Raw genomic sequence first — 24,064 nt, forward strand, 5'->3', positions numbered from 1 at the left:
AGTGGGAGCAACACACCAGGGCTACAAAGCAAGCATGAGGACATGGTTTCCAAAGTCAGTTCCCTTTATTAAATCATTTTCACAGACCAGAAATACAAAATAAAAGTAGAAATAGGCCCCAGGTAGGAGCTACAGGCCTGGCCTCACATGACCCCTGCTCCAGCAACTTGAACAGGACAAGCAGCAGCTACATCCTTAAGGTCGGGAAAGTAAGATGAGGATTTGGAACCTGCATTGCCCTGCCTCCCACCCTATCTCTTCCCCAAATTATAAACAGCCATCCTTGGGAAGCAGCAGAGTTAAGACATCTCCCCACTGCCCTAGTGACATACACACCAACAGGAGAGCATGTTCAGATGGCACAGAATCCAGGGACTGCATTTCATGAGGAGAAGCTGGTACCAAAGTATGGGTGGGGAGTCTGGGGGTGTGAGAAGGCAAGCGCAAAGAGAACCTTCCTCCGTTTCTACTCATCGGATCCTGACGCTGAGTCCTCTGAGCTGGGGGGAGTACTGGCGAGTTCTTCTTCTTCAGAGTCCTGAAAACCAAAGGTGTCTTAAGGGAAAAGCTGGAGTCCTGGGTGCCCCACCCACTCTTCAGTGAAGGGCCCGCAATTCCCTACCGCCCCCAACTATAGCACCCACCTTCAGAACCTCAGAATTCCACCATCCACTCCAACTCATTACTCTTACAGACCAACCCCAGACACACATGCCCCTCACCCTGCCCAGCCCACAGCCCCCACATTCCTGCCGCACCTCGCTCCTCCTCCTCTTCTTTTTGCTCTTGTTCTCTCCCGAAGAGCTCTCATCACTAGACACAAACTCTTTGCTCTTGAAGCTCTCGCTTAGCTGCTTTGAGGACAACTTGGATGATGAGCCCCTAGAGGGCGTGGATTTCTTTTCCATCTTTACCTTTACTTTCTTCTTCTTCTTTGACTTGTCCCTGTATTGGCAAGAGGGAAGAGGAGCTGGGCCTTCAGGTCCCCTATCACCATGACCAAACCTCTCCCAGCTTTAACAAGGCCTTTCCCAATCCCAGCCACACAGCCCATTTCACTCTGAACGTAAATGGCTGTGTCAGCCTGAAGAGCACCAAGGGAGAGTATCATGAGTACACCAGAAGAATCAGAGGGCACAGCCTAAAGCAGCCCCATATGCAAAACCTACTTGACATTTCTTGCTTTATCTTTTAGAGTTCATGCGAACTGTGCACTGCACTCCATAATAGTATTTTTTTCGTTCCCCCGTACCTTCAAATAAAATGGTCTAGGAAAATGGGCCGTATTTCCCCAGTGACTTGAATGCCCTGTCATGTCACCCATACTTGGGCAATGGCCTACCCAGGTTTGAGAAGCACTACCCTATTGCAGTCAGAAGCATATCTGCTGTCTTTAACTTTCCAATGCTCAACTTCAGCCTGTTAAAAAAAAAAAAAAGTCTGCCACAAAAATCAGTGACTGGGCCACGTTCTCGACACTCACCTCTTAGAAGACTCGCCTCGGCCCCCTTCATATTCTTTCATGGCTTTTTCATAGTCCCTCCTGGCATCCTCAGCCTTGCGATCCCACTCCTGTCACACACACAGAAAAAAACAGTGAAGAATAAGACCTCTCCCATCTCCCCTCTCCCCTGATGCAGGCAAAATCGATATAGAAAGTCCCTCCAATGGCTCATACTGCTCCCCTATCAGTCATGAGACTCGCCACCCCAAGAGAGCACCTCTCGCCAGCCCATAAGAGGCATCACCCCTCCTCTGCTGCTACTCACCTCTTTCTTCTCTTTGGACATTCCCTTCCAGATCTCGCCTGCCTTCTTGGAAAGATCTGTGATGCTGATGCCAGGATGGTCTGACTTGATCTTCTCTCGGCTGGCATTGAGCCACAGCATGTATGCAGACATGGGCCTCTTGGGGGCATTGGGGTCTTTGCCCTTCTTCACCTACGTAAGAACCCAAATACCTTCAGCTATTTCCCATAGAACCCATACATTTTCCCAAATAAATTATTTAGATCACTTAACGTGGAGAAAAAGTGGAGGACTAAATAGCATCAGGCGAGACGAGAGCTCCCTAAGGGCAAGGATAGTATCTCCTTCCCCTCTGCAATTCAGTGCCTAGCTTACCAGGACAGAAGCCCATCTCCTAATTCAGACCTTCCAGAAGCTTATTAATCTCAGGGCTAGTGAGAAAAATTTCCAAGAAGATACCCCTCAAGGCTATCATCACTGGCTATAAAAAACAGCCCCAAGGAAGAACAGGTCCTACTGGTGGTGGACAGGAGAAGGTAAAGAGAATGCCTCCCACGCCCCCCACCCACTGCACCACACACAGCCCCTCCCATCTACAGTCTGCACCTCTACAGGCTTCTTGCGGCTCTTGCGGTCCTTGGCCATCTTGGCCTTTTTGAGCTGTTTCCGCTTCTTCTCATCCCGGTCACTGTCACCCTCATTACTGGAGGAGCTGGCAGAGGCGTTGCTGTCAAACCTGCCAGAGAACAAGCCAGGCTTAGACTTGAGGAGGGAAGACAGGACCCCACGGCCTCAGGACAGGAAGAAAACAAATCCAAAGATACCCACCCAAAAGGGGCAAGGGAGGAAGACCACAGGACAGTATCCACCACCAATCCCCAACACTGCTTCCTCCCATTCACTGAGGTGGCTTCAGCCATGCCCTCTCCAGACCCAGCCACAGCAATTGGTTACTTGATCAGAATTAATGAATGAAAAACAAATCAATGAGCTTCAGCGGATCTCCCTGGGCGTGGCCAAACCAGGTCCTAGTCCATCCCCAGGACACCACAGGCAGAAACACTGCCTCATTCATGCCTGGAACATGGCCCAAATCCACTTCACCACTTCCTTCGGAGTAATCACCTTAATCTACCCTATACTCTTTTTCGTCTTTTTTTTTTTTTTCATGTCAGATGGGTAATGTGTCGACGTCATAACAAGGCTGGAGGGTGGCACGTTTCACACACGCATGTAACACCCAACCATTATGTTTATGAACTACAAAAGGACTGGCCCCTACAGTCTTCTGATGAAAAGATAATCAGTTACTACAAAAAGAAGAAAACCAACTTCAGTCCAACCCAGTGCCTACCCCTGTAATTGACAGTCTTATCTGATATATGTGAAACTCCTCAAAAAATGCAACTACCTTACTTACACCTGTATGCTGCTGGACAGTTTTCAAGGCACTTTCACAAATATTTGCTCATTACACCTTCATAAACTTTCATAAATATGTGGCAGGCTGAACTAGTGGACTCCTGTTGGGTGTTTTTTTGCTGCTCGACATTCTTTTACAATCCTTCTGGATTAAGAGAGCAGAGTCCCAATTTTCTGTTGGGAACCACCTTGCCCCCACTCAAGAAGGGTTTACCCCAACCACAGGCTCTAAGGGTGGGCACTTGGCCTATTTCTGGCCCATCAGACCCCGGCCCATCCTAATAACTCAGGCTAGAAAGGGGCAGGTAACCATTGTGTTCACTATGCTGTTCACCAAAAGAGGCACTTCTGGTGTTGTTTTAAACCAGTAGGATTAAGCCTGCCCTGAGCTTCTGAGAGTCACTGGGCACCCCATGGGGTAAACCTATTTTTAATTAAGGAAATCGGAAGAAATAGATTTGAGCGCCTGAATCCAGTAGTGTCTGAAGCCAATTAAATCCCCAGACTCCGCAGTAACATGAACTTATGAAATTCCCTTTTATATGTTCCCTTTTAAAGTGAGAGTGAGTCACATTTCTGACACTGCTAACAAAAAGTCTTAACCAGTTTAGCAGGGGTCCTACTGCATTTCTACCGATGAGGAAACTGAGATTCAATGACTTACTTGACCAGCTCTCATTCCCATTCTCTCCTCATCCAACTGTGAACCAGCCCCGACTGGCACATTCAGGGTGGTATGGCCATAGACCCCCACTATACTTTTGTGACTTCAAAATATGACTTGCACTTACAAAGCCCTTGACAATTTCCAAAACATTTTCGTGTATCACCGCATTGGAGGTCACTCTCCCATTCTAGGTCAGTAGCTAATGCTGGGACCTGAGAAATGTCCAGAAATCTTCTGGTCCCTTAAGCTTATGGGTCACCATCTTATCCCCACAAGATACCACCAAAACTCACTCCTCTGCCACATCTTCCTCCTCTTCACCTGGGTTGAATGATTCATCTGAAAAAGGGCACAGGATGCATCAGCTTCTGCCCCAGTGGAAATCCCCCCACCTCACCCAGGCACCCAGCTCTGGCCCAAGGGTGAGTCCAGCCCGGGCCACAGCGAGGAGTGTCTGACCATCCTCGTGCTCAGCACGGAGGCTAACCCACCGGTTTCTTCTCCTGAGTCATCGCTGCTGTCATTGGCATTCTCCTCCCGGATCTTGCCCTCCTCCTTCATCCTCTCCAAGTAGGCATCATGCTGGTCCTCATCAGAGTCGGCATATTCATCGTAGCTTGGGTTCATGCCCTAGCCAGGGAAGAGTTCACAGTGGGGCCAACTCACCCTCGAGCCAGAATCCCTGCACACTCAAAAGCACACCCCCATGCCTGTCAAGTCAGAGCAGCAGCTCCCAGAAGACCTGGGGCTGGATTGTCCACACACAGCCAACGTGCAGGGCCTACGCCCAAGTACTTCCTGCCAACTGGGTTAGTCCAAGCCCCAAGCCCCTCCCTCTCCCAGCCCCACTGGGGGCTCCTGAGGGGCTGCATAGACTGGTCTAAGGTCATGCAGAGGAAACCTGCACCAGGAGGGGGAAAGGGTCACACGCACCTCTTTTTTCTATAAGGGTAAGAAGAGAAGAAAGAGTGAAAAAGAAGCCGGAAAAAATCTCCACCCCTTTCTCCCCTACAGAAAGACCAGGAGAGGGTCTCATCCTCCCGACACAGAAGTACCTCTTTCAATCCTCGGTTTTTGATGTTGAGCTTTTTCGCGTTGACAAAATCAAACAGTTTCCCGTACTCCTCCCTGTGAGGAGACATGCACCATGTTACCAGAGAGGTAGTGCCAACACAGGGGCAGACCAAACAATGTTCTGATTCCATGAGCTGGGGTAGACTGTGGAGCCTGGAGGCCTTGACTATGCCACCCAACCCAACAGCTTAGAAACCCCCAGAGGACAGCAATAAGGCAGAGCCAGAGCCAGACATTAGTCCTGAAAGAACTGCATGGCTTTGAAGAGCTCTGGGAAACAAAAGGCAGGGAGGGGTTCGCACCTGTTTACCAAATAAGCTCAGAGGGGAGTAAGTATGGGGCAGGGGATGTGGTCATCTTTTTTCATACTTCACAAGGTTGATATGAGGATTACACGTGAAGATGCTTATAAAACGTTTAGTCCACAGTGAGCACTCAATAAGCATTAGCTGCTATGTTCTCAGGCACAAAGCTCATTCCAGGAAAGAAAGAGATAGCATTTCCATCATGGTGGGGAGTGGAGGAGAAAAAAGACCAGTAGTGAAGACATATAGCTTTCAGAATACGGAAAAAGTTTGTTTGTTTGTTTTTTAATGACCAGAAAGAAAGCAATGGAGAGGTTTCTAAAGTCTGAGCACTCCAGGGAAAAGGACCAAATCCTGATGTAGCAAAAGAAAAATTCTGCTCCAGGGTTGGAGAGTGCCCCAGGCCATGCCAGCCTTCCTAGATAAAGCTGGCTCGGGACGAGGATGCCCAGAAAGTGACAGGTGGAGGTTCTCACCTCTCAATGCTGCTGAAGGTATACTGAGTGCCCTGCTTGGTCTCAATTTCAAAGTCAAAGGAACGAGTAGTAGTGGTACCACGAGCAAAGTTGACAAAGGAGATCTCATCGAAGCGGATGTGCACAGGTGGCTTGTGGACATAGATGAAGCCCCGCTCCAGCGGGTAGAGCAGTCCTGAGCTTGCCTTGTAGGAACAGGTAATGCACTGGGCCCCTGAGTGCCTGACAGAGGGTGCAGGGAGCCTGGTTAGTGCCAACCTCAGCAGAGGTAAAGGGCATATCTAGCAGCAGCGACACGCATGCTCATGTCCTCGACTAAGTAAACCTCACTGAGCTGTTCTGACAGAGGCGCTGACACCTGTTGTGACACAAGGTCCCATCCAGGCCTCTAACAGGCTGCATTCCCATCTCAGGAAGGGTTTACCAAGGAGACACGGCATTTCCCATACCCAGGCAGGGCAGGATCCCAGGCCCACACTCTCACCCTTGGAAGTTGCCTGGCACTGTGATCTTGCGGTTCACCAATGCTTTCATGACCCGGCTGACCATCTCATAGAGGGATCCTGACATGTTCTTGGTGAGCCGACCCTCAAAGCGCTTCTCCACTTCTTCCCTACAAAGAAAGCAAGGTGAGGTCACAACACTACTGCCTTCTAATGGCACACCTGTCTCCTGCCTGGACAGTGGCAGAAAACGAGTCCAGGGAGACACTCACTCGTTCATGTTCAGAGTCAACGAAATGTCCTCGTCCTTGGAGAAGAGGAGGATCAGGAAGTGGTAGCGAGTTTGGCCTTGCTTGATTGGGGGATCCAGGCTGATCTAGTAAGGAAGAGTACTAATTGACACTCTACAACAACTTGCAATTAACCAGCATAGAATTCTGCACACCAGTGAGATCCATCTACTTAACACTTAGGCAAAAACCAGGATTATCCGGCCATAGGGATTTCTGCTTACCACAAAGAACATCTGGCGCTGGTCTTTGTGGGGTAACAAAAACAGACGCAGTACTGTGGTGTAGGGGATCTTATAGTCAAAGGTCTTGCCATGCAGGTGCAGAAAGGTGGGGTAGATCCGAATGTCGTAACGACCACGAGGAGTCAGACACTGCAGCTCCCGGAAGATGCAGATGGCATCTCCCGTGGCTTGGATTACATCCGCCTTCGACAACACATTCTGGGCAAAGGCCTGCAAAAGCACACACTGGTAACCAAGCAGCAGGCCCTGCTCCCAGGCCAGCCAACGCCTGCTCAGCACCATCTGCTGCCAAGGCAACCAGGGGAAGCCTCACCTCAACAGGGTCCACACCATCCTCCTGGGTGGGTGGGACGTAGAAGCGCACCTCCATGAGCGACACCTCTGCGTCATCGTTTTGGTGGAATTCCAGTGTCACCTCATTCTTGCCTGTGGTGCACTGGGACACATTGCTGAGGGGTATCTCAAAGACTGGCTGGTCACCAATATCAAAGGAAAGCAGCTGCCCTGTGAGGAAAGGGCTTATCCAGCCACAAGCTCCTCCCCTTAAGTCTGCATAAGCAATATTCCCACCAAACTGAGTTCCACAGAGACAGGATACTGGGGTTAGCCTGTTTAGACTGTAACCCCAACCCCAAGCACAGTGCCCAGTATACTGTAGGTACTCAATAAACACATGATGAACATGCACACAGATAGGAAATCAGAGACAGTGGCAGAGGGAAAAGAGCAAAACAAGTAAAAGGCTGAAACCCTTCACCCTATCTTCCTCCCCAAATCTCAGTCTTCCCCACGACTCACCACCAAATTTCACTGTCCCCCAGTTCCAGCCCTTCACACAAAGGTCCTTCTCCATTAGCTCAAGGCGATAGTGAGTTTTGAAGAAATCAGAGAGTTTCTCAAACTCCTGTGGGTGGAGGGAAGAAGACACAATCCCAGTAAACCCTGGTGGCCTTAACACCGACTTGAATGTCCTGGGATTATCTATTTCTGAGAAACTGCCCCAAACAGGCTTTATAAGAAATCCATGCTGACTTAGCAACCCAGCTCATGGTTTAAAAGATTGTTGAAAGAGGTTGCTTCTAGCCACTGGATCTGACATTCCTGGTTATGGGCCATCTGACTTTATAAACTTTGTATAGGTATTACTTTAATGAAAGTGGAAATTAAAATCAAATAAAGCCTTTAACTCAAGCAGTTCAAACTGGAAAACAAAACCCCACACTTTAAGACATCAGGCTAGCCAGGCACAATGGCTCATGCCTGTATCTCAACCCTTTGGGAGGCCAAGGTGGGTGATCCCTTGAGTCTGAGAGCTCAAGACCAGACTGGGTAACGTGGCAAAACCCCGTTTCTACCAAAAATTATGAAAAATCAGCTGCGCATGGTGGCAGATATTCAGCATCTGTGGTACCAGATATTCAGGAGGCCGACGTGGAAGGATTACTTGAGCCCAGGAGGCGGAGGCTGCAGTGAGCCAAGATTGCGCCACTGCACTCCAGCCTGGGTGACAGAGCAAGGCCCTGTCCCAAAAAAAAAACACACAAAAAGACATCAAACTAAGATTCTGAACCTTGATAAAAGCCACAGGCAGAAACTACTGTCTAAATCAAGACAGAAGAAAATCTTCTGGAGTCAAGGCACACAGAAATTCACAAGACTTCAACGCTCAAAGCCAAACACTGATTGCCTGATGGCGTCACAGCCCTGCTCTAAGGAGCCCAAACTAGCAATCACAGGGTTACATGAGAAAGGAACATCGAGTCTCCAGAAGATTAAAATAAGATGATGCAGTAAAAAGGAGGTTTACAGCCATGGGACATCTCACCGATTCTCGGAAGCCATCATACTTGTAGACATGGCCATTCTTTGTAAGCAGTTTAAGTCCATGGCCCAGAGCAACACGGCGCCAGATGCCTTCTGTTAACTCCCCAGCCTGGATGTTGTCCACTTTGCCTGTCTTGCTATTCTTGAAGATGATGCCCTGGCGGCTCAACCTCAGTCGACCATCATTCTGTAAGAAAAGCAGGCCCAGATGCATGGAGACAGTACACAGCATGTCCTGGGTTCTACAGCTCTACCTAACACACATTCCTGCTGCAAGTGGACTGGCCAGATTATCAATGCAGGAGCAACAGCTGAGGGGGCCAAGGAGTCTAGATTCTAAACCAGACTCTGGTATCTAGAACCTTTAACAGATTCTCTGTTTCCTCATTTGTAAAACAGGAATTGGGAACTGAACAGCATATACGGTCCCTATAACTCTGAGACTATGTCTCAGTATTGCCTTGTGTTGGCGGAGACACGAGGTATACATTATACTGAGTCTTCTTTTTCCAAAATAACGTTACCAAAGCAAGCTCTCATTAATGGACAAAAACTCTACCCTCCTTCCTTCTCTCTACTTGTATCAACTGTCCAAGCCATTCTCACCATGGAGCCTTTCACCTCCTGATAGACATCGTTGAACTCCAGTGTTTCTGCCATGTCGACCCCTGCCTGTGGTGGCCTGGGCAGAGCCCCAGGCTGCACAAGGGAAACCAAGTAAACTGGGAGCTGGGCCCCAACTCCTCAGTGAGTGTGCGGATGCTCAGCAGGTTGGGAATCTGAATTCAAGAGGAAGACAGATAAGCATGAAAGGCAGCACCTCGCTGTGCTCACGGATGGAGCCAGGTAGCAACTCCCAACTGCGCCTGGATGTCTCAGGATTTCCTCTGCCTGGAAATCTACAGACGGACGCCGCAGTGCCCGAGGGTCCAGGCCCAGGCCCGGGTGGAGAACCGGGCCTGGAATAGCGCTGACACCCAACCCGACGTCCGCTCTGGCCGCTCCGGCGGGAGCCATGGCAACGAGCAGCGGAACCCCAGGGTCTGCCCGGAGTCCGCACCTCGCACGCGCCCCAATCCAGCTCAGAGTACAGGGTTTCCCTCGCACCGCTCCCACCACCCTGGCCCCAGAAACACGGTTCACCCCCGCCCCACAGAATGGATTCGCCCGCTCCCCGCGGTTTCGAACGCGGAATGGTCCATGTCGAGCGTCCCGTGGGGGAGCGGGGCCCCTGCCTTACAGGGACCGGGGGACGACCACTACCTACCTCCTCAGGCTGCAGCCTCGCGAGGGCCCCGGCGCGGGAGGTGGGCTCTCTGGGGGGACGTGGGGGGGCGAGGGGCGGGGGATGGGGGGTACACCGGGGAAGCTTTTCCCGCGTGCGCGGCCCGCGTCCCGCCACCGGAAGCCGCGCACAGGCCATAGAGAAGACGAGCTGGCTAGAGAGACGCGAGCCGGGCCCGCCTGCGAGACAGTCGCATAGAGCGTCAGCGACTCTGGAGGACCTGAGGGAAGGGTGGTTGCCGTGAAGCCTCTCTCACCCGGCTGGAATCGCCTAGAAAATGTGTGTAGGGATCTTTAGAAACTACAGACACTTCTTCAGTCGAGACTAGATACTAAAGAGAAATTGTGTAGTTTTATTGTATCAGACTTAGTACAGGGGTGGGGTGGGGTGGGGGTGTGTATTGGAATGATGCGTGCCCGTTTCTCTGCAAAATAGTTTCTGTGTCATGGAAAGGAGTCTATGGGACAAGAAGAAAAGTATTTGAACAGTTGTGGGAAGAAACGACCTCTCCCACTGGCTGCGGAGAGTATGCGGGTGTTGGTGTCATCGTGGGTACACTGCTTTCTGGCTGAACTGTCAAGTTCACTGTCTACACCCAAAATTTTCACATCCCTAACCGAAAATTATAGGTACCTCCAAGAGGCTGGCAAACAGCCGTATCCAGTTCAAGTCCTGATGTCAGATTCACCTTGGAGCCAGAACTGATTTGAAACCATATCATCCTGGGGTTGCGGAAGCCAGGTCTCCCCCGTATAATCCCAGAGGGCATTTTGCAACATCAGAGACCACACCTGGAAAAGATGTTTTAGTTTTTCTACCCCAACCTCCTTTTACTGATGGGAAAACTGAGAGCCAAAGGGGAGTGAGTTGCCCAGGGTCTCAGTGCGTTGGCAACAAGGCTAGGACCCAGACCTCCTTAACACCACCAGTCCAGTTATCTTCTGTCATAATCACAGTGACTGTATGTTCACAATGACTATTGATATGTGTCCTACATGAAGACATTAGTACAGAATATGTAAACTCAAGATTTCCCTGACAATCAGTACACCAGCTTGCTAACTCAATCCTGGGGTAAGAGACAACAGGAATGCACCCTTCTCCCCTGAACTCATAGCTTTAACCTCTGAGTAGTGGCTATTCCAGCATTATCTAGCAAAATAAATTCAACTGGGTTTAACAAATAGATATTAAGGGCCTATTACTACTTTAGCACACTTCTCGGATTTGAGGAAACTTGAACAAGGTGAAAACATCCCCGGCCAGGTGCGGTGGCTCACACCTGTAATCCTAGCACTTGGGGAGGCCAAGGCGGGGAGATCACTTGAGGTCAGGAGTTTGAGACCAGCCTGGCTAACGTGGTGAAGCCCCGTCTCTATTAAAAATACAAAAATTAGCCAGGCATGGTGGCGGGTGCCTATAATCCCAGCTACTCAGGAGGCTGAGGCACAAGAATTACTTGAACCCAGGAGGCAGAGGTTGCAGTGAGCTGAGATCGTGCCACTGCCCTCTGGCCCGGGTGACAGAGCGAGACTCTGTCAAAAAAAAAAAAAAAGAAAGAGAAAAAAAAAAAGGAAGGAAGGGAAGGAAAGAAAGAAAAAAAAAACCCAGCCCCAACCTTTCAGGAAAACATAATCTAACAAATGATTTTGATAAATAAACTGACAGTTTAAAAAAAAAAAAGAAGTTGGCACATATACACCATGGAATACTATGCAGCCATAAAAAAGAATGAGTTCATGTCCTTTGCAGTGACACGGATGAAGCTGGACTCCATCATTCTGAGCAAACTTTCGCAAGGACAGAAAACTAAACGCTGCATATTCTCACTTATAGTTGGGAAATGAACAATGAGAACACTTGCACACAGGGTGGGGAACATCACACACGGGAGCCTGTCATGGGGCGGGCGGAGTGGGGAGGGATAGCATTAGGAGATATACCTAATGTAAATGACGAGTTAATGGGTGCAACACACCAACATGGCACATGTATACATATGTAACAAATCTGCATGTTGTGCACATGTACCATAGAACTTGAACCATAATAATAAAAAAAAAAGCAAAACAAACAAAAAAAAGAAGTGCTAACTGCTATGCTACAGGTAGAGCGAAGCTCATTAGCAACTGGAGTTAGAAATATGTGACTCTTTACTCATCACACCCCGGAAGACCCAGAAAAACTTTCAAGAGACCCTCTCCCCCTGACCCATGCCACCGGGGGCAACTCAGGAAAGGAGGAGACGGCTGCAGAACTGGGTGGAATTTGGCAGACACTCAGGAATGAAGGGGTCCTTAGCTCAGGCAGGTTGTTAGGTGACTGGGGGATGGGAAATTGCAAGGGGCTTTAGGGAGAGCGTGAGCAGCTGGTGAGCTGGGATGAGGATGCTGCAGAAGAGAACAGAACAGAAACAGTAGACAGAGTGCAGATAAAACATTAGTCCCAGAGGGCTCCAGCCAGCTACATCCCAGGCAATCAGGAGCCCAGGATTGGAGACCCCACCCCTGCTGTGACATCACAGGGGAGTGGGGTGGAGACGAACAAAAAGGGGGTCCCCCGCCCTGGTCCCGGCCTCTTGGAAGCCAGAGTATCAAGAGCAGAGAGAACCTGACTAGGATTGCCTGGCTTAAAGGGACAGGCTCCCCATTCCTCCGACCCCTCTAAGCTGCCCCCTCCAGGTCGTGATCTCATCTCCTTGTCCTGTAGGACCTCCCTCTCCTGAGGCCACCACTGGGCCCCCTTCTGAGTGTCCCCTGAGCACTCTCTCAGCATGAACTGCATATCTGACTTCTTCACCTATGAGACCACCAAGTCGGTGGTTGTGAAGAGCTGGACCATCGGGATCATCAACCGAGTAGTTCAGCTTCTGATCATCTCCTACTTTGTAGGGTGAGTCTGTGGCCCTTCAGGTCCCTGGTGGGGTGGGCTGCCTGGCATCCCATCTTCACCCTCCTGCCTCGGTGCTACCGTCCAGCTTCCTGAGCTCCTCCCCTCCTGGGAGAAACAGTTTCTTCTGCGGAGCCGAGTCTTAAAGACTGGCCTCTGCCACCCCCACCTAGGACCTGAATTCACCCAGATGAATTCTTTTCCCAGTTCATCCTCCAGAGTTGAAAGTGGTTTCAAGACACACGCTCGGAGGAGTAGGGTCCCTGCCCTGGCACTGCCCTCCACCGAGGGAGGGCTCAGGAGCTCCATCTGCACCCTCCCTGCTCTCATCTCCCCAACAAGAGAACAGGCAGACCCCCTCCCACATCTTCGAATTCCCCTCAGTCAACTCTTCGGGGTCTCAAAAAGACAAGACAGCACAGGAATAGGGAATGGAAGGCACTGAGACAAGGGGGTGGTGGCAGGTTGATCAAGTTGGTGGCCGGGAGGGAAAGAGAGAACTGGATCCATTTTAGAATGAGGAATTTCCTTCTGGCATGGATGGGTGAGATGGTGAGAGAGAGAAGGGCAAGGGAGAAGCCCTCTGCTCTTGAACGGGAGGACAAAGAGGGAACTGCCCCTTGATGAAGAAACAAACACAGGCCCAAGGGAAGAGGGGCCAAGGAGAAAAGGAGCTTTCCTGAACGTGGTGCAGCTCCCTCCCCAGGAATCTAGAAATGCTCCTCTTTGTCAAAAGGCATAAGTTCCCTACCTCTCCTTGACCCTGTGCCATGTAACCCATCCTAGGAGTTGCTTAAGAGCCAGGAAGGTGCAACCATCCCCTCTCAGCCCCCACCGCCTGGAAGCACACACACACGCACACACACACACACACACACACACACACGCACACACACACAAAGGGCTGTGGAGCAGACAATGGCTGGGGAAGAATGCAGGTCCTATCCTTCTTGTGGTCATTTCCACACACTGGTGGGCACCAGGAAATACAGGCAGAAACCTCAAAGATTTTCTTTCCTGGCATGCGGGTCTCCAATCTTATGCTGTTCTTTCAGACAATGGGTCTTTGCATTTGAGGCAGCAAGCCACTGACTGTGAGGAGTTAGTTCAAGCAGGTCAAAGGAGAATCCTGTGTGCCTGTGGGCTGAAGCTGCATGCAAACCTGCTTGTCTGAAAAGTTGAAGTTTATGTGAGGGTGTGGAGGGAAAGGTGGCTAGATGTGACTTTATAGGTGATTTTTCCCTCTGTGTGCTGGGCAAGCCCTGGTAGGCTTCAGTGGGCAGGTATTGTAAAAAGGCTGCACCATCCAGTGCTCCTTTGGGAGATTTTAGAAAAGGGATTCAAGCTTTGGAATAGCATTAAATGGCCACAAAATCCCTTCCAATGTTGAGGTTTTGTGAGATACGCGGTTTGCAAATGTTCGCTGTCTGCATCTCTAGAGCTTGGCTCAAAGTTGGTTCTTAAATGTTCTGTGTTCACGTGTATATTCAATGCTGTGGTTGTTTATAGCCACAAGATGGTATGTTGGCCTAGGTGAGTGCAAAAGCTGGCTCAGCACATTCCCCATCTGGCCTGGCTCCACTGGCTCCAGGCAGAGATTGATGGGGGAGAGAGTGGGCTCCTAGACCAGCCCGCTCAGCCCCCACTGCCCTTGTCTCTGTCTCATCATGATCAGATCGAATCCTCCAGTCCTCAGGGCTGGAGCCCAGCCTGCTGGAGCGAGTGTGCGAAGCTCTTTGGCATCTTAATTTCCAACCCCATCCATCTCCTAGCCTGACAGCTCCCCACGGGACACTGCCTTCCAGTTACATCGGTGCCCTCTGCAGCCCAGCCCCCTGACCTGAGTCCCATCTCGGTGTATGTGAACCCATGCACGTTGTGACTTCATGAGTCCACCATCATTAATTTAGCAAAAATGTACCAGCATCTCTGTATGCCAGGCACTGTAGACTGAGGACAGAATGGTGGGCAGAAGCAGACAGGGTCCTCGCCCTCGTGGGGCTTACAGTGGAAGGCAAGAGATAGCATTCATCTGATGATCTCTACAAATGTGAAATGTCAACTGTGGCTTGGAGGTGCACAGTTATAGGAGAGCCACTTCTGTGAAGGTGTTTGGCCCCGTCAGGGAGTAAGGGAAGGTTTTCTGGAGATGTGACATTTTAGTCAAGACCCGAAGGATGAGTAAGAGCAACCCAGGTGAAAGAGGGAAGGAAGAGAGTTCAGGGCAGAGAAACCTACCTCTGTAAAGGGAAGGAGCCTGGCAAACAGGGGAAAGAAAAGAAGGTCATTGTGGCTGGAGCCGAGGGAGCAGAAGTGAGTGAGGGTGGTGTACGGTAGATGGGAACACACACAGAGGCTGGACCTCAGACACCCTTAGAGAGCTTTTTTTTTTTTACAGGAGATGAAAAAACAGAAGCCATGGAAGCATTTTAACCCATGTGTCTGTGTGCACTTTTGTGTGTGTGCACACGTGAGTTTGAGAGAGAGAAACAGACACGATGAGATCTGAGTTGGGAAGAGCACCCGGGCTGATTCGTCTGGAAGCGGAGGGAGTAGGAGTGGGTGCAGGAAAACCTGCTACGAGGCAGTTTATGGAGAGAGGTGACAGTGGCTTGGACCCAATCGAATTTGAAGGGATTTTTAAGGCTATAGTGTTAATATTTCACTGATACTTCAATCCCTTCCCCATCATCCCAACCAGGTCGACAACCTAGACTCTGCCTAACATGAGCCCATCATTTCTCTGAGACCTTGTCAGCAACACACCACCTGGTCATCTCACATACATTCTCACCCCACCCTCAGCTGCTTGTCTGTAGTTGACACCATTTCATCACTATTTTCCTTTACCCACTCCAGGGCACACAGAGAGGCCTGGACTTACTTGATGTTTCTCACATCTTTTCTGGGTCCAGGTGGTAATCCCCACTTGCCTCTGTGGAGTGGGACTTCCCGAGAGTCCATCCCCGTTCTGGATTCTGTGGGGACCTGAGAAGTTGAAGGAAATCCCTGGGATCTGAGTCCCTGGAAGCAATAGCCTGTGCTTGGCCTGAGGTTGATTTCCAGGGCCTTCCTGGAGGAAGCTGCCTCCTTGCAAACTAGGAGGCCAGGGACTTACCAGGCCTTTGATGCCCCATTGCCCTGAAGGGTCACTGGTGGCTTCTGGAGCCTCTGACCCTGTCACAGCCCTGCCCTGCCTGCCCTGTTCCTCCCTCATACAAGACTCAGTCCACAAACTTGCCATCTGTACAGCCCCATGCTTTGGTTCACAATATGCAGCCTCATTTCAGATCTTAGGTGGGAGTTCAATACATAAAGCAGGTGAAAGGGAGGAGCTGCTCTGGTTTAAAGAGAAGGATCTGGAATCCTACCTTCTTGGCTCTCCACTCCATCCTCAGCCCAGGGTATCACTGTGAGGCACCTTGTCAGCACAATTAAGTGACTGATATGGTGGGAAGAGCTGTTATGGTGGGAAGAACTGTTGGGCTGCCCCATCTTTTTTTTTGTTTGTTTTTTTTTTTGAGATGGAGCCTTGCCCTGTCCCTCAGGCCAGAGTGCAGTGGCGCAATCTCAACTCACGGCAACCTCCGCCTCCTGGGTTCAAGTGATTCTCCTGCCTCAGCCTCCCTGGTAGCTGGGACTACAGGCATGTGCCACGACGCCTGGCTAATTTTTGTATTTTTAGTAGAGATGGGGTTTCACCATGTTGGCCAGGCTGGTCTCAAACTCCTGACCTCAAGTGATCCACCTGCCTCGGCCTCCCAAAGTGCAGGGATTACAACATGAGTCACCATGCCTGGCCGGATGCCCCATCTGGACCAGTCATCCTGGTCCAGAGAGAGGAGTGACTCTCATTCCTGCCTGCCCTCTCCCCCAATATGGAACATAGAGCACTTGGTTAGAAGCCTGGCTCTGACACCAACTAGGAGAGGGCCTCCTAAGAGTGACTTTACGTCTCAAAGTCTCAGTCCCCATATCTGTAAAATGGATTTAGGAATACCTCCTCCCTGGGAGTTATAGAGAGGGGAGGTAACATATGTGAAGTGCCTTGCGGAGATGGTGACTCAGTAATAGATGGCAACTGTGACTACTTCACAAAGACCCAACCATCACCCCTCCCCCTTTCCCTCTGCCCAGCTCACACCTTCCTAAGAGACCCCTCTCCTCCTCCCACACACACAGCGTGCACTCTTCACACCCACTCCCCAGCCTCCTCCTTGACTCTCTGGGGGCGGATGGGAGGGTGCTGGGGCGCGGCTCTGGCCTCTCTCCTGCACATCCCACCTGCCAAGGAGCTGCCACACGCCTTCCGCTCTATAAATAATAAACCATGAATGCGAGAAGAAAATAGTCAGAGCAGCAGAGTAAATGCCAAGAATTGAAGGCTCAGGCCTGCCCTAGCTCCTGAGCCCTGGCCTCCAGAGACAGACGCAGCCCCTCCGTTCTGGAAATGAAGCATCCCCTTCTCTCTAGCTGCCTTGATGACATCCTGAGGCCCCGTGAGGCCATTGAAATTCTTCCACTTGTTATTTAAGTCAGAGAGAGAATTCTAACGTGGCCTCTCCGCCCCACTGGGCACAAGAAGGAGCCTTGAAGGAGGAGGAGGAGGAGGTAGGAGATTGGTTGATTGTTCCTTGGAGTCCTCGGCTCTTTCCTCCTGAGACTATCCTAAGCCAGGAGGTGCTTTCACTGGTGATGGAGCAGGAGCTGGTAGGAAAAGCACAGGGTCCTGTTCAGGGGACCAGCATGGCCTGGCTTTGAGCTGGGACACAGCTAGAGACCTTCGAGTGAAGGGGCTGTGAGTGGTCTGGAGCAGGTTGTCTGGTTAGAGCCGACATGCCAGCTGTGAAATCCTGGGCAAGTTAGCACCCTATCTGTGCCTCGGTTTCCTCGTTCATGACATGAAAGTAATAACGAAGCTGTCTCAGTAAGAATGTAGTGAAAGATTCAGCTTAGTGAGTGCCGCATTGGTTATATAATAGTAATCTGAACTCTGCATCTCCAAATGTTCCTGGACTTTAAGGACGCAGGGCAGGGGCCTCAGAAAACCATTTCCTTAGGTCGACACTGAGAAATATGTCTATTCTGTGACTAGGCACATTGAGGCTCGGTTCCAGAAGGGTGTGTTTAGACCACAGTTTGCGCTCTGCGAATGTACAGCTGCGGCCAACAGCCATCTTAGCTGGAAGCAGAGAGCCTAGGCCCCAGACCTCACTCCCGTCACTCTGCAGGGCCGCGGGCTGTGAGCTAATAATGCTCATTTGGGTTTCCTGTGACAGGGAGGCTCCCGTCTCTTCTGCTAGGATGTAATTTGGCAGATGGGATTTCTATCTGTACGTGAGGCATACTTCCTTGTGAAATCTGAATGAAACCCCTCCCCTTCCAAAAAAAGAAGAAAAGAAAAGTGCTGGGAGATAAAGCAGCACCACAAAGCCCCATAGAAGGCGGTGTGCATGAGAGCATTTTACAAGCATGCAAGTCACTCTAAGTGGTGCATTAATCAGGATGCCGCCTGCCTGCTCTAAAGCAGCAATAGGAAAACAGGTAACGGGTTTAAAGCCATATGCCGGTGCTGTGACTACACCCTTTCTCTCCTGCTCAAGAAATCATTCAAGAAATACTACCAAAAAAATGATAAACATGTGAGGTAGTAAATGTGATCATTAGCATGACATAATCATTCCACGAGGCACAGGCATATCAAAACACCCACACTGTGCCCCATGAATACATAACAATTATTACTTAACAATAATAAATAAGGCTGGGCATGGTGGATCCCACCCGTAATCCCAGCACTTTGGGAGGCCAAGGCAGGCAGATCGCTTGAGGCCAGGAGTTTGAGACCAGCCTGGCCAACATGGAAAAACCCCGTCTCTACTAAAAACAAAAAAGTTAGCCAGGCGTGGTGGTGCCAGCTACTCAGGAGGCTGAGGCACGAGAATCACTTGAGCCCAGGAGGCAGAGGTTGCAGTGAGCCGAGATGGCGCCAGTGCCTGGGTAACAGAGTGACACCCTGTCTCAAATAATAATAATAAATAGTATTTATTTATCAAAAATTTAAACTTAAATTAGAATAAAAAGAAAAAAAGATTCCAGTGAGCAAAGGAAGACCCATGATGGGGATAACGCCAAACCCTCTCACTGAAAACTGAACAAAGAGCCACTTGCAAATATCCGCTGGGGTTTGCAGTAAATAGGATTGTGGTGTCCAAACTATAAGTGGTTGGGACCCCCGGTACGTTCTGGGAGCTGCTGCTCTTTGCATGTTCCAACAGTAGGTGACCCCAGAGATCATTCAGTCCAACCTCCACCTGAGGAAGGGGCCTCCTCTCAGCACACCTGCCAGGTGAGCAACACGCTGTCCTGGAGTCTTCCCAGACGTGTGGCACGCATGTGGTGACTTCCCGCAGCAGCCAGTTCTGGGATTGAAGTCCTCACCCACCTCCTTATAGAATCCTCAGGTCAGCCCAGCTCCTGCCTCTGCAGCTTCCCAGCCTCTAACTCCTACGGCTTTGTCTTCTCTGGGCTACACAGTCTCAAATTCCTTCCACTCACCTCCATCTGGTGTGGTTTTCCAACCTCGTGCCACCCCGGTTAGAAGCAGAAAATGCCCTCACCCAGCATTTCCAAAAGTGTGCTCCTCAGTTCCGTGAGAGGTCACCAGTATTTCTCCAAGACTGGCTTTTGTGGTCAAATAAGATTGAGAGACAGTGAGGTTAACAAAATGTAACAGATGTATTTATTTGTTTACATTGTATGTTTCTCGGGGAGGGAGGAGGGTTGCATGGCATTTTCTAAACGTATTTGATGAGGTTTTCTCATCTGTCGAATGGGGATGGTGGCAGCATCTTACCTCCCAGTGTGCCATCAGGAACAAAGGCAATCTTGCCAAAGGCTGGAAGTGTGGGATTAAGTGAGGCTGAGCGGGGACTTCAGCCTTGAGGGCTGATTGGCGATTTCAAATGGAAAGGCAGGCACTTTATAGGAAAGCAGAGGCACAAGTTGCCAGTAAGTATCTGCAGGCCCTTCTTGCTCAAGGCCGGGAAAGTCTGAGAAGGAAGGTAGGGATGGAAGAAGGGAAGGCCTCATCCACGTGGTCCCATAATGGCTTAAAGCTGCAGGAAGGAGCCAGTACAGGTAAATGACCACTGGGTGGCAGCACAATCCAAGGAATAAGATCAGACTCCTCCTCTTCCCCCAGCCCCCCACCTTCAACCCAACTCCTTTACGTACCAGGTAAAAGCTCAGCCGCTGTCCCCACTTCCTCCTCTGTTCTCATCTGACACCTGGGCAGATAGATTCTGCCAAGCACCCAGCTCCCAAGGACCTTTATTGATTTGTTTACTGAGCTACTTTGTGTTGGGCATTAGGGTACAGCCGTGGGCCAAGGCTGGAATGCACGGGAGCAGAGGCCTGGGATCCTCTGTCCTTCTGTCTCCTGGGTGCCTGCCAGAGAAGTGGCCCCCATCAGCAGCATGGAATGACTTTGAGCCATGCATTCTCAATGGGGCCATATGGCCCCCGAGGAGGCGAAAATTGGTTCTCACTCTTTTTATTCATAAAGCACAAATTTGCATACAGTACATAAACAGATATCTGTGATATCAGAGTTTCATGGAGGGGGGGACCACTAGGGGAGAAAATGTCTAGAAAGGCACCTGAGGGGCAGTAATGGGACAAAAGGTGGAGAAACGCTATTCTAAGTCAACCAAGGGCTCACTCTAGGTCTCACACCTCCAGAAGGAACCACCCGCACACCCTGCCAGGCATGGCCAAGTGTTGGCAGGAAGGTGTCCTCTCCCACCTTCTGTCTGCCGGGTCTATGGACTCCTCTCTTTCTCTTAATTTATGCTCTCCTGCTCCAGGTGGGTTTTCTTGCACGAGAAGGCATACCAGGTACGGGACACAGCCATTGAGTCCTCGGTGGTAACCAAGGTGAAGGGCTCCGGACTCTACGCCAACAGGGTCATGGATGTGTCTGATTATGTGACGCCACCTCAGGTACGGTCCCCCTACCCAGAGAGGCATGTGGATGCCCAGACGCTGGGCAGGTTGGAAGGGAGAAAGCGAGCAAAGAGTGCCAGTGGAATTCCCAAACTAGAATCCATGATGTCACTAATCCAGAGGAACTCTCCCCCAGCAGCTGAGTGCTGTGCGGGAGTTTGGGCCTGCGGTGCGAGGCATCAGGAAAGCTGGGTTCCTCTCCAGGCTCTGCCACAACTTGTAATGCAATCAAGGACCACACACACGGGGGAAGGGGGCCATGTGGGTGGCTGCAAAGAGCCAGCTCTGCCCCTCACCAGCCCTGTGACCTTGGCCAAGTCACTAGACACAAGCCTCGCTTTCCTCATCTGTAGAGTGGGGATAATCAATTATAGTCCCTGTCTCACAGTTTGGGACTGCTGGATGTTTTTCTCTCCCTTCTTCTCCCCGCAAGGGCACCTCGGTCTTTGTCATCATCACCAAGATGATTGTTACTGAAAATCAGATGCAAGGATTCTGCCCAGAGGTGAGGGGAGGAGAGAGGTTGGGTGAAGCAGGTCAAGGCTGAAAATGTTGGTGGGAGTGGGAGTGGTGGCAGGGAGGGGCGGGATATGAGCAGAGGCCCCAAGTCTGGCCTTGCAGCTGGGACCTGGGACCTCCACCCTCCTGAGGCTGCTGGTTGTGGGGAGGTCGTGGGAGCCGAGGGGCTCACCAGGCCAGGACAGTGTCCTTCACCAACCTGTGACCCGTCTGCCCACAGAGTGAGGAGAAATACCGCTGTGTATCAGACAGCCAATGCGGGCCTGAGCGCTTCCCAGGCGGGGGTGAGTCCAGCCCCTTCCCCACCCTACAATCCCAAGTGTTAGTGGGACCCATGGGGGAGAGCCCGTCGTTGGAGAGGGAGTGGGAACCAGCCTGTTCCATGTCATTCTGCTGGCATTTACAGATGCTCCCTGGGTGCCACACCCGGCGGGTGCTACAAAGGTGGCATGGGCCCTGCCCCCAGAGGAGTTCCCAGTCTAGGATGGTGGTGACAGACAGGGGTGCTTGAAGTGGCATGTGCTGTCCAGGAGGTACAAAGGACTGTGGAGCCTGGGGGAGGGGGAGAGATTGCTTCTGGGTAGGCGGTACCCAAAGGTTTCCTCGAGGCGGTGACATTTGGGATGGTCCCTGAAGATGAATAGGATTTGGCAGGACAGAGGGGGCTTCAAAAAGTGCATTCCAGACAGAAGGAACAGCTGCAGCACAGACTCAGAAGCAAGGAAGGAAGAGCAAGAAGAAGAGGGGTCCTCAGGGTTGCTGGGGCTCGGAGTACATGAAAGGAAGGCTGTCACCTCCCTTTGGCTGGGTCTGGGGCTCAGGAGAAGCAGCAGTAGAGAAGTCAGATCCCTTTTCCCTGACGGTTCTTTTCCCCCACTTGCCAGGGTCCCTGATGGGGCGAAGGAAGGGAAGAGGGAGGAAGGGAAGGGAGAGGAGCAAAGGGCAGGCAGCCACCCAGCAGCTGTGGCTCTCACTTTAGGGATCCTCACTGGCCGCTGCGTGAACTACAGCTCTGTGCTCCGGACCTGTGAGATCCAGGGCTGGTGCCCCACGGAAGTGGACACGGTGGAAACGTAAGGCTCCAAGCCAGATGGGAGGAGACAGGCCCCCACCTCAGCTTCCCTTTGCCCATGTGGGAGCCGTGTGTCTCTGAGCTTGAGGAGGGTCTGTGGCTCTCTCTGGTGTTGACCCTTCCTGGTGTGGGAGGTGACCTCAGGCCCAGGGTATCATCTTCCCCAGCCCACCCACCTGCCTCCTCCTCCCGCTCTGACGCTCAGGCACAGACAGCCCCTTCCTATGGTCCGCTCTCAAAGTACCCTTTATCTATAAGAGGTCTCCTTTTGGAGGCACCCCCCAGGAAAGGTCGCCCTGGGGTGAAAGCCTTCATTTCCTCCTCTTCTTCCTGGAAAGCTAAGGCCTCCTGTGCTCACCCACAGGCCCATCATGATGGAAGCTGAGAACTTCACTATTTTCATCAAGAACAGCATCCGTTTCCCCCTCTTCAACTTTGAGAAGTAAGTCCCCACTTCTTCCCTAAAGCCAAGATGCAGGCGCCCCCAGCCCTGCCAACCTGTTTTCAGGGAAGTGGAGATGCCCCCTCGCCACAGTTCTTCCCACTTTTGCTCTGCTGACCCATCTCCCTGGGGCTTCCATTCCCAATCTCCCAGCGGGCCTTGGCCACTGAGGATCAGGTGAAATTTGGGGTCAGTTTCTCTGCCAGCCTCCCCGCCTTGGGGCTCAGACCCAAACAGGAGTTTTGCTTGGGGTAGGAGAGGGACAACTTAGGCCTAGTCCTGGGTCGAGGATGCCTTCAACGGTTGAAACCCTTTCGGTCTCGTCCCATTTCTTTTTCCCCACATCTAGCCCATGTGTGGAAATCCCTTTTCTCTTAGTCAGTTCAGCCCCCATTCATTGACTTATTCATTCCACAGCTACTCGGTGGGCATTGGCCATGTGCAGAGGGCAATGCCAGTCACTACAGAAGTGCACCAGGCCAGGCGCAGTGGCAAACGCCTGTAATCCCTGCACTTTGGGAGGCCGAGATGGGTGGATCACGAAGTCAGGAGTTTGATACCAGCCTGGCGAACATGGTGAAACCCCATCTCTACAAAAAATACAAAAAAAAAAAATTAGCCAGGCGCCATGGCGCACCCCTGTAATCCCAGCTACTTGGGAGACTGAGGCAGGAGAATCACTTGAACCCGGGAGGCAGAGGCTGCAGTGAACTGAGATCAGCCACCACGCTCCAGCCTGGGCAACAGACCGAGACTCCGCAAAAAAAAAAAAAATACACAGAGTAACCAGGAATGATTCCTGCCCTCCCGAACTCCCAGCCTGGCAGCTGGAGATTAGTCACCGACATACATCACCCTGATACAGGGAAGGGGGTGATGGGGCACCAGAAAGATGCAGGGAAAGGAAAGAGGGAAGGGAGATGGCGAGGTCTAGATGAAGGCTGAGGGCTCAGATCCCCCCTAGGCGTGGAGGGCCCTGAGGCTCCGGAAGGCGGGGAGAGATTGCACAAGCCGATCTTCCCATGAACCCTGGGCTGACCTCTCTCTCTGCTCCTCCCCAGGGGAAACCTCCTTCCCAACCTGACAGCCAGGGACATGAAGACCTGCCGCTTCCACCCGGACAAGGACCCTTTCTGCCCCATCTTGCGGGTAGGGGACGTGGTCAAGTTTGCGGGGCAGGATTTTGCCAAACTGGCGCGCACGGTGAGGACCTAGCCACTCTTCCGCGACCCCAAACTCCCCAACTTCAGCCCTTACCCAGATTTCAGGGCCCTTTGGCCGGCACTGGCCAGGAGCCTCCGCGAGACAGCGCCACCTGGTGGAAGCATCCCAGGCCTGCCACTGGCTTTGTGCCTG

At 51.4% G+C, this 24,064-nt stretch overlaps 2 protein-coding genes and 1 non-coding gene across 7 annotated transcripts in view; 1 reads left to right on the top strand and 2 right to left on the bottom strand.

The window, feature by feature from the left end:
* Positions 1 to 46: 46 nt before the first annotated feature.
* On the bottom strand, positions 47 to 9,922 carry SSRP1 (structure specific recognition protein 1). Its single transcript, XM_032152901.1, has 17 exons — positions 9,762 to 9,922; positions 9,101 to 9,273; positions 8,496 to 8,681; positions 7,469 to 7,574; positions 6,984 to 7,174; positions 6,650 to 6,880; positions 6,408 to 6,511; positions 6,177 to 6,305; positions 5,693 to 5,914; positions 4,893 to 4,965; positions 4,329 to 4,467; positions 4,131 to 4,176; positions 2,355 to 2,484; positions 1,770 to 1,940; positions 1,484 to 1,572; positions 759 to 945; positions 47 to 538 (listed from the first exon to the last, which is right to left on the bottom strand). Exons 2-17 carry the CDS (start codon positions 9,152 to 9,154, stop codon positions 467 to 469), a joined length of 2,130 nt encoding a protein of 709 aa, XP_032008792.1. The 5' UTR covers positions 9,155 to 9,273; positions 9,762 to 9,922; the 3' UTR covers positions 47 to 466.
* Positions 2,918 to 3,020, bottom strand: LOC116470098 (small nucleolar RNA U13). The gene has a single exon (XR_004248527.1). It is a non-coding gene; the product is annotated as a small nucleolar RNA U13 (small nucleolar RNA).
* Positions 9,923 to 12,351: 2,429 nt separating the features above from the next.
* P2RX3 (purinergic receptor P2X 3) overlaps positions 12,352 to 24,064 on the top strand; it is a 34,293-nt gene continuing 22,580 nt past the window's right edge. For 3 of the 5 annotated variants that reach the window (XM_058438698.1, XM_058438697.1, XM_058438700.1), the window contains exons 1-7: positions 12,369 to 12,671; positions 20,537 to 20,672; positions 21,109 to 21,180; positions 21,415 to 21,478; positions 22,174 to 22,267; positions 22,631 to 22,708; positions 23,770 to 23,911. In XM_058438698.1, coding sequence (XP_058294681.1) covers positions 12,553 to 12,671; positions 20,537 to 20,672; positions 21,109 to 21,180; positions 21,415 to 21,478; positions 22,174 to 22,267; positions 22,631 to 22,708; positions 23,770 to 23,911 — 705 coding nt within the window. In that variant the 5' untranslated portion in view covers positions 12,369 to 12,552. Of the gene's footprint in view, positions 12,672 to 17,157; positions 17,280 to 20,536; positions 20,673 to 21,108; positions 21,181 to 21,414; positions 21,479 to 22,173; positions 22,268 to 22,630; positions 22,709 to 23,769; positions 23,912 to 24,064 lie in introns of those variants that run through there. The other 2 variants (XM_032152902.1, XM_058438699.1) reach the window with 2 other exon arrangements.

This window comes from Hylobates moloch, unplaced genomic scaffold (genome assembly GCF_009828535.3).
Source record: "Hylobates moloch isolate HMO894 unplaced genomic scaffold, HMol_V3 SCAFFOLD_5, whole genome shotgun sequence".
Classification (NCBI taxonomy): Eukaryota; Metazoa; Chordata; class Mammalia; order Primates; family Hylobatidae; genus Hylobates; species Hylobates moloch.

Excerpts from the sequence above, each read along its gene's own strand:
- SSRP1 (XM_032152901.1), bottom strand. The coding sequence starts at position 9,154 with ATGGCAGAAACACTGGAGTTCAACGATGTCTATCAGGAGGTGAAAGGC. Across the intron at positions 2,485-4,130 it reads GAGGAAGATGTGGCAGAGGA|GTTTGACAGCAACGCCTCTG; the intron begins GTGAGTTTTGGT and ends GTTCTCTGGCAG. Across the intron at positions 946-1,483 it reads CGAGGCGAGTCTTCTAAGAG|GGACAAGTCAAAGAAGAAGA; the intron begins GTGAGTGTCGAG and ends TTGCCAATACAG.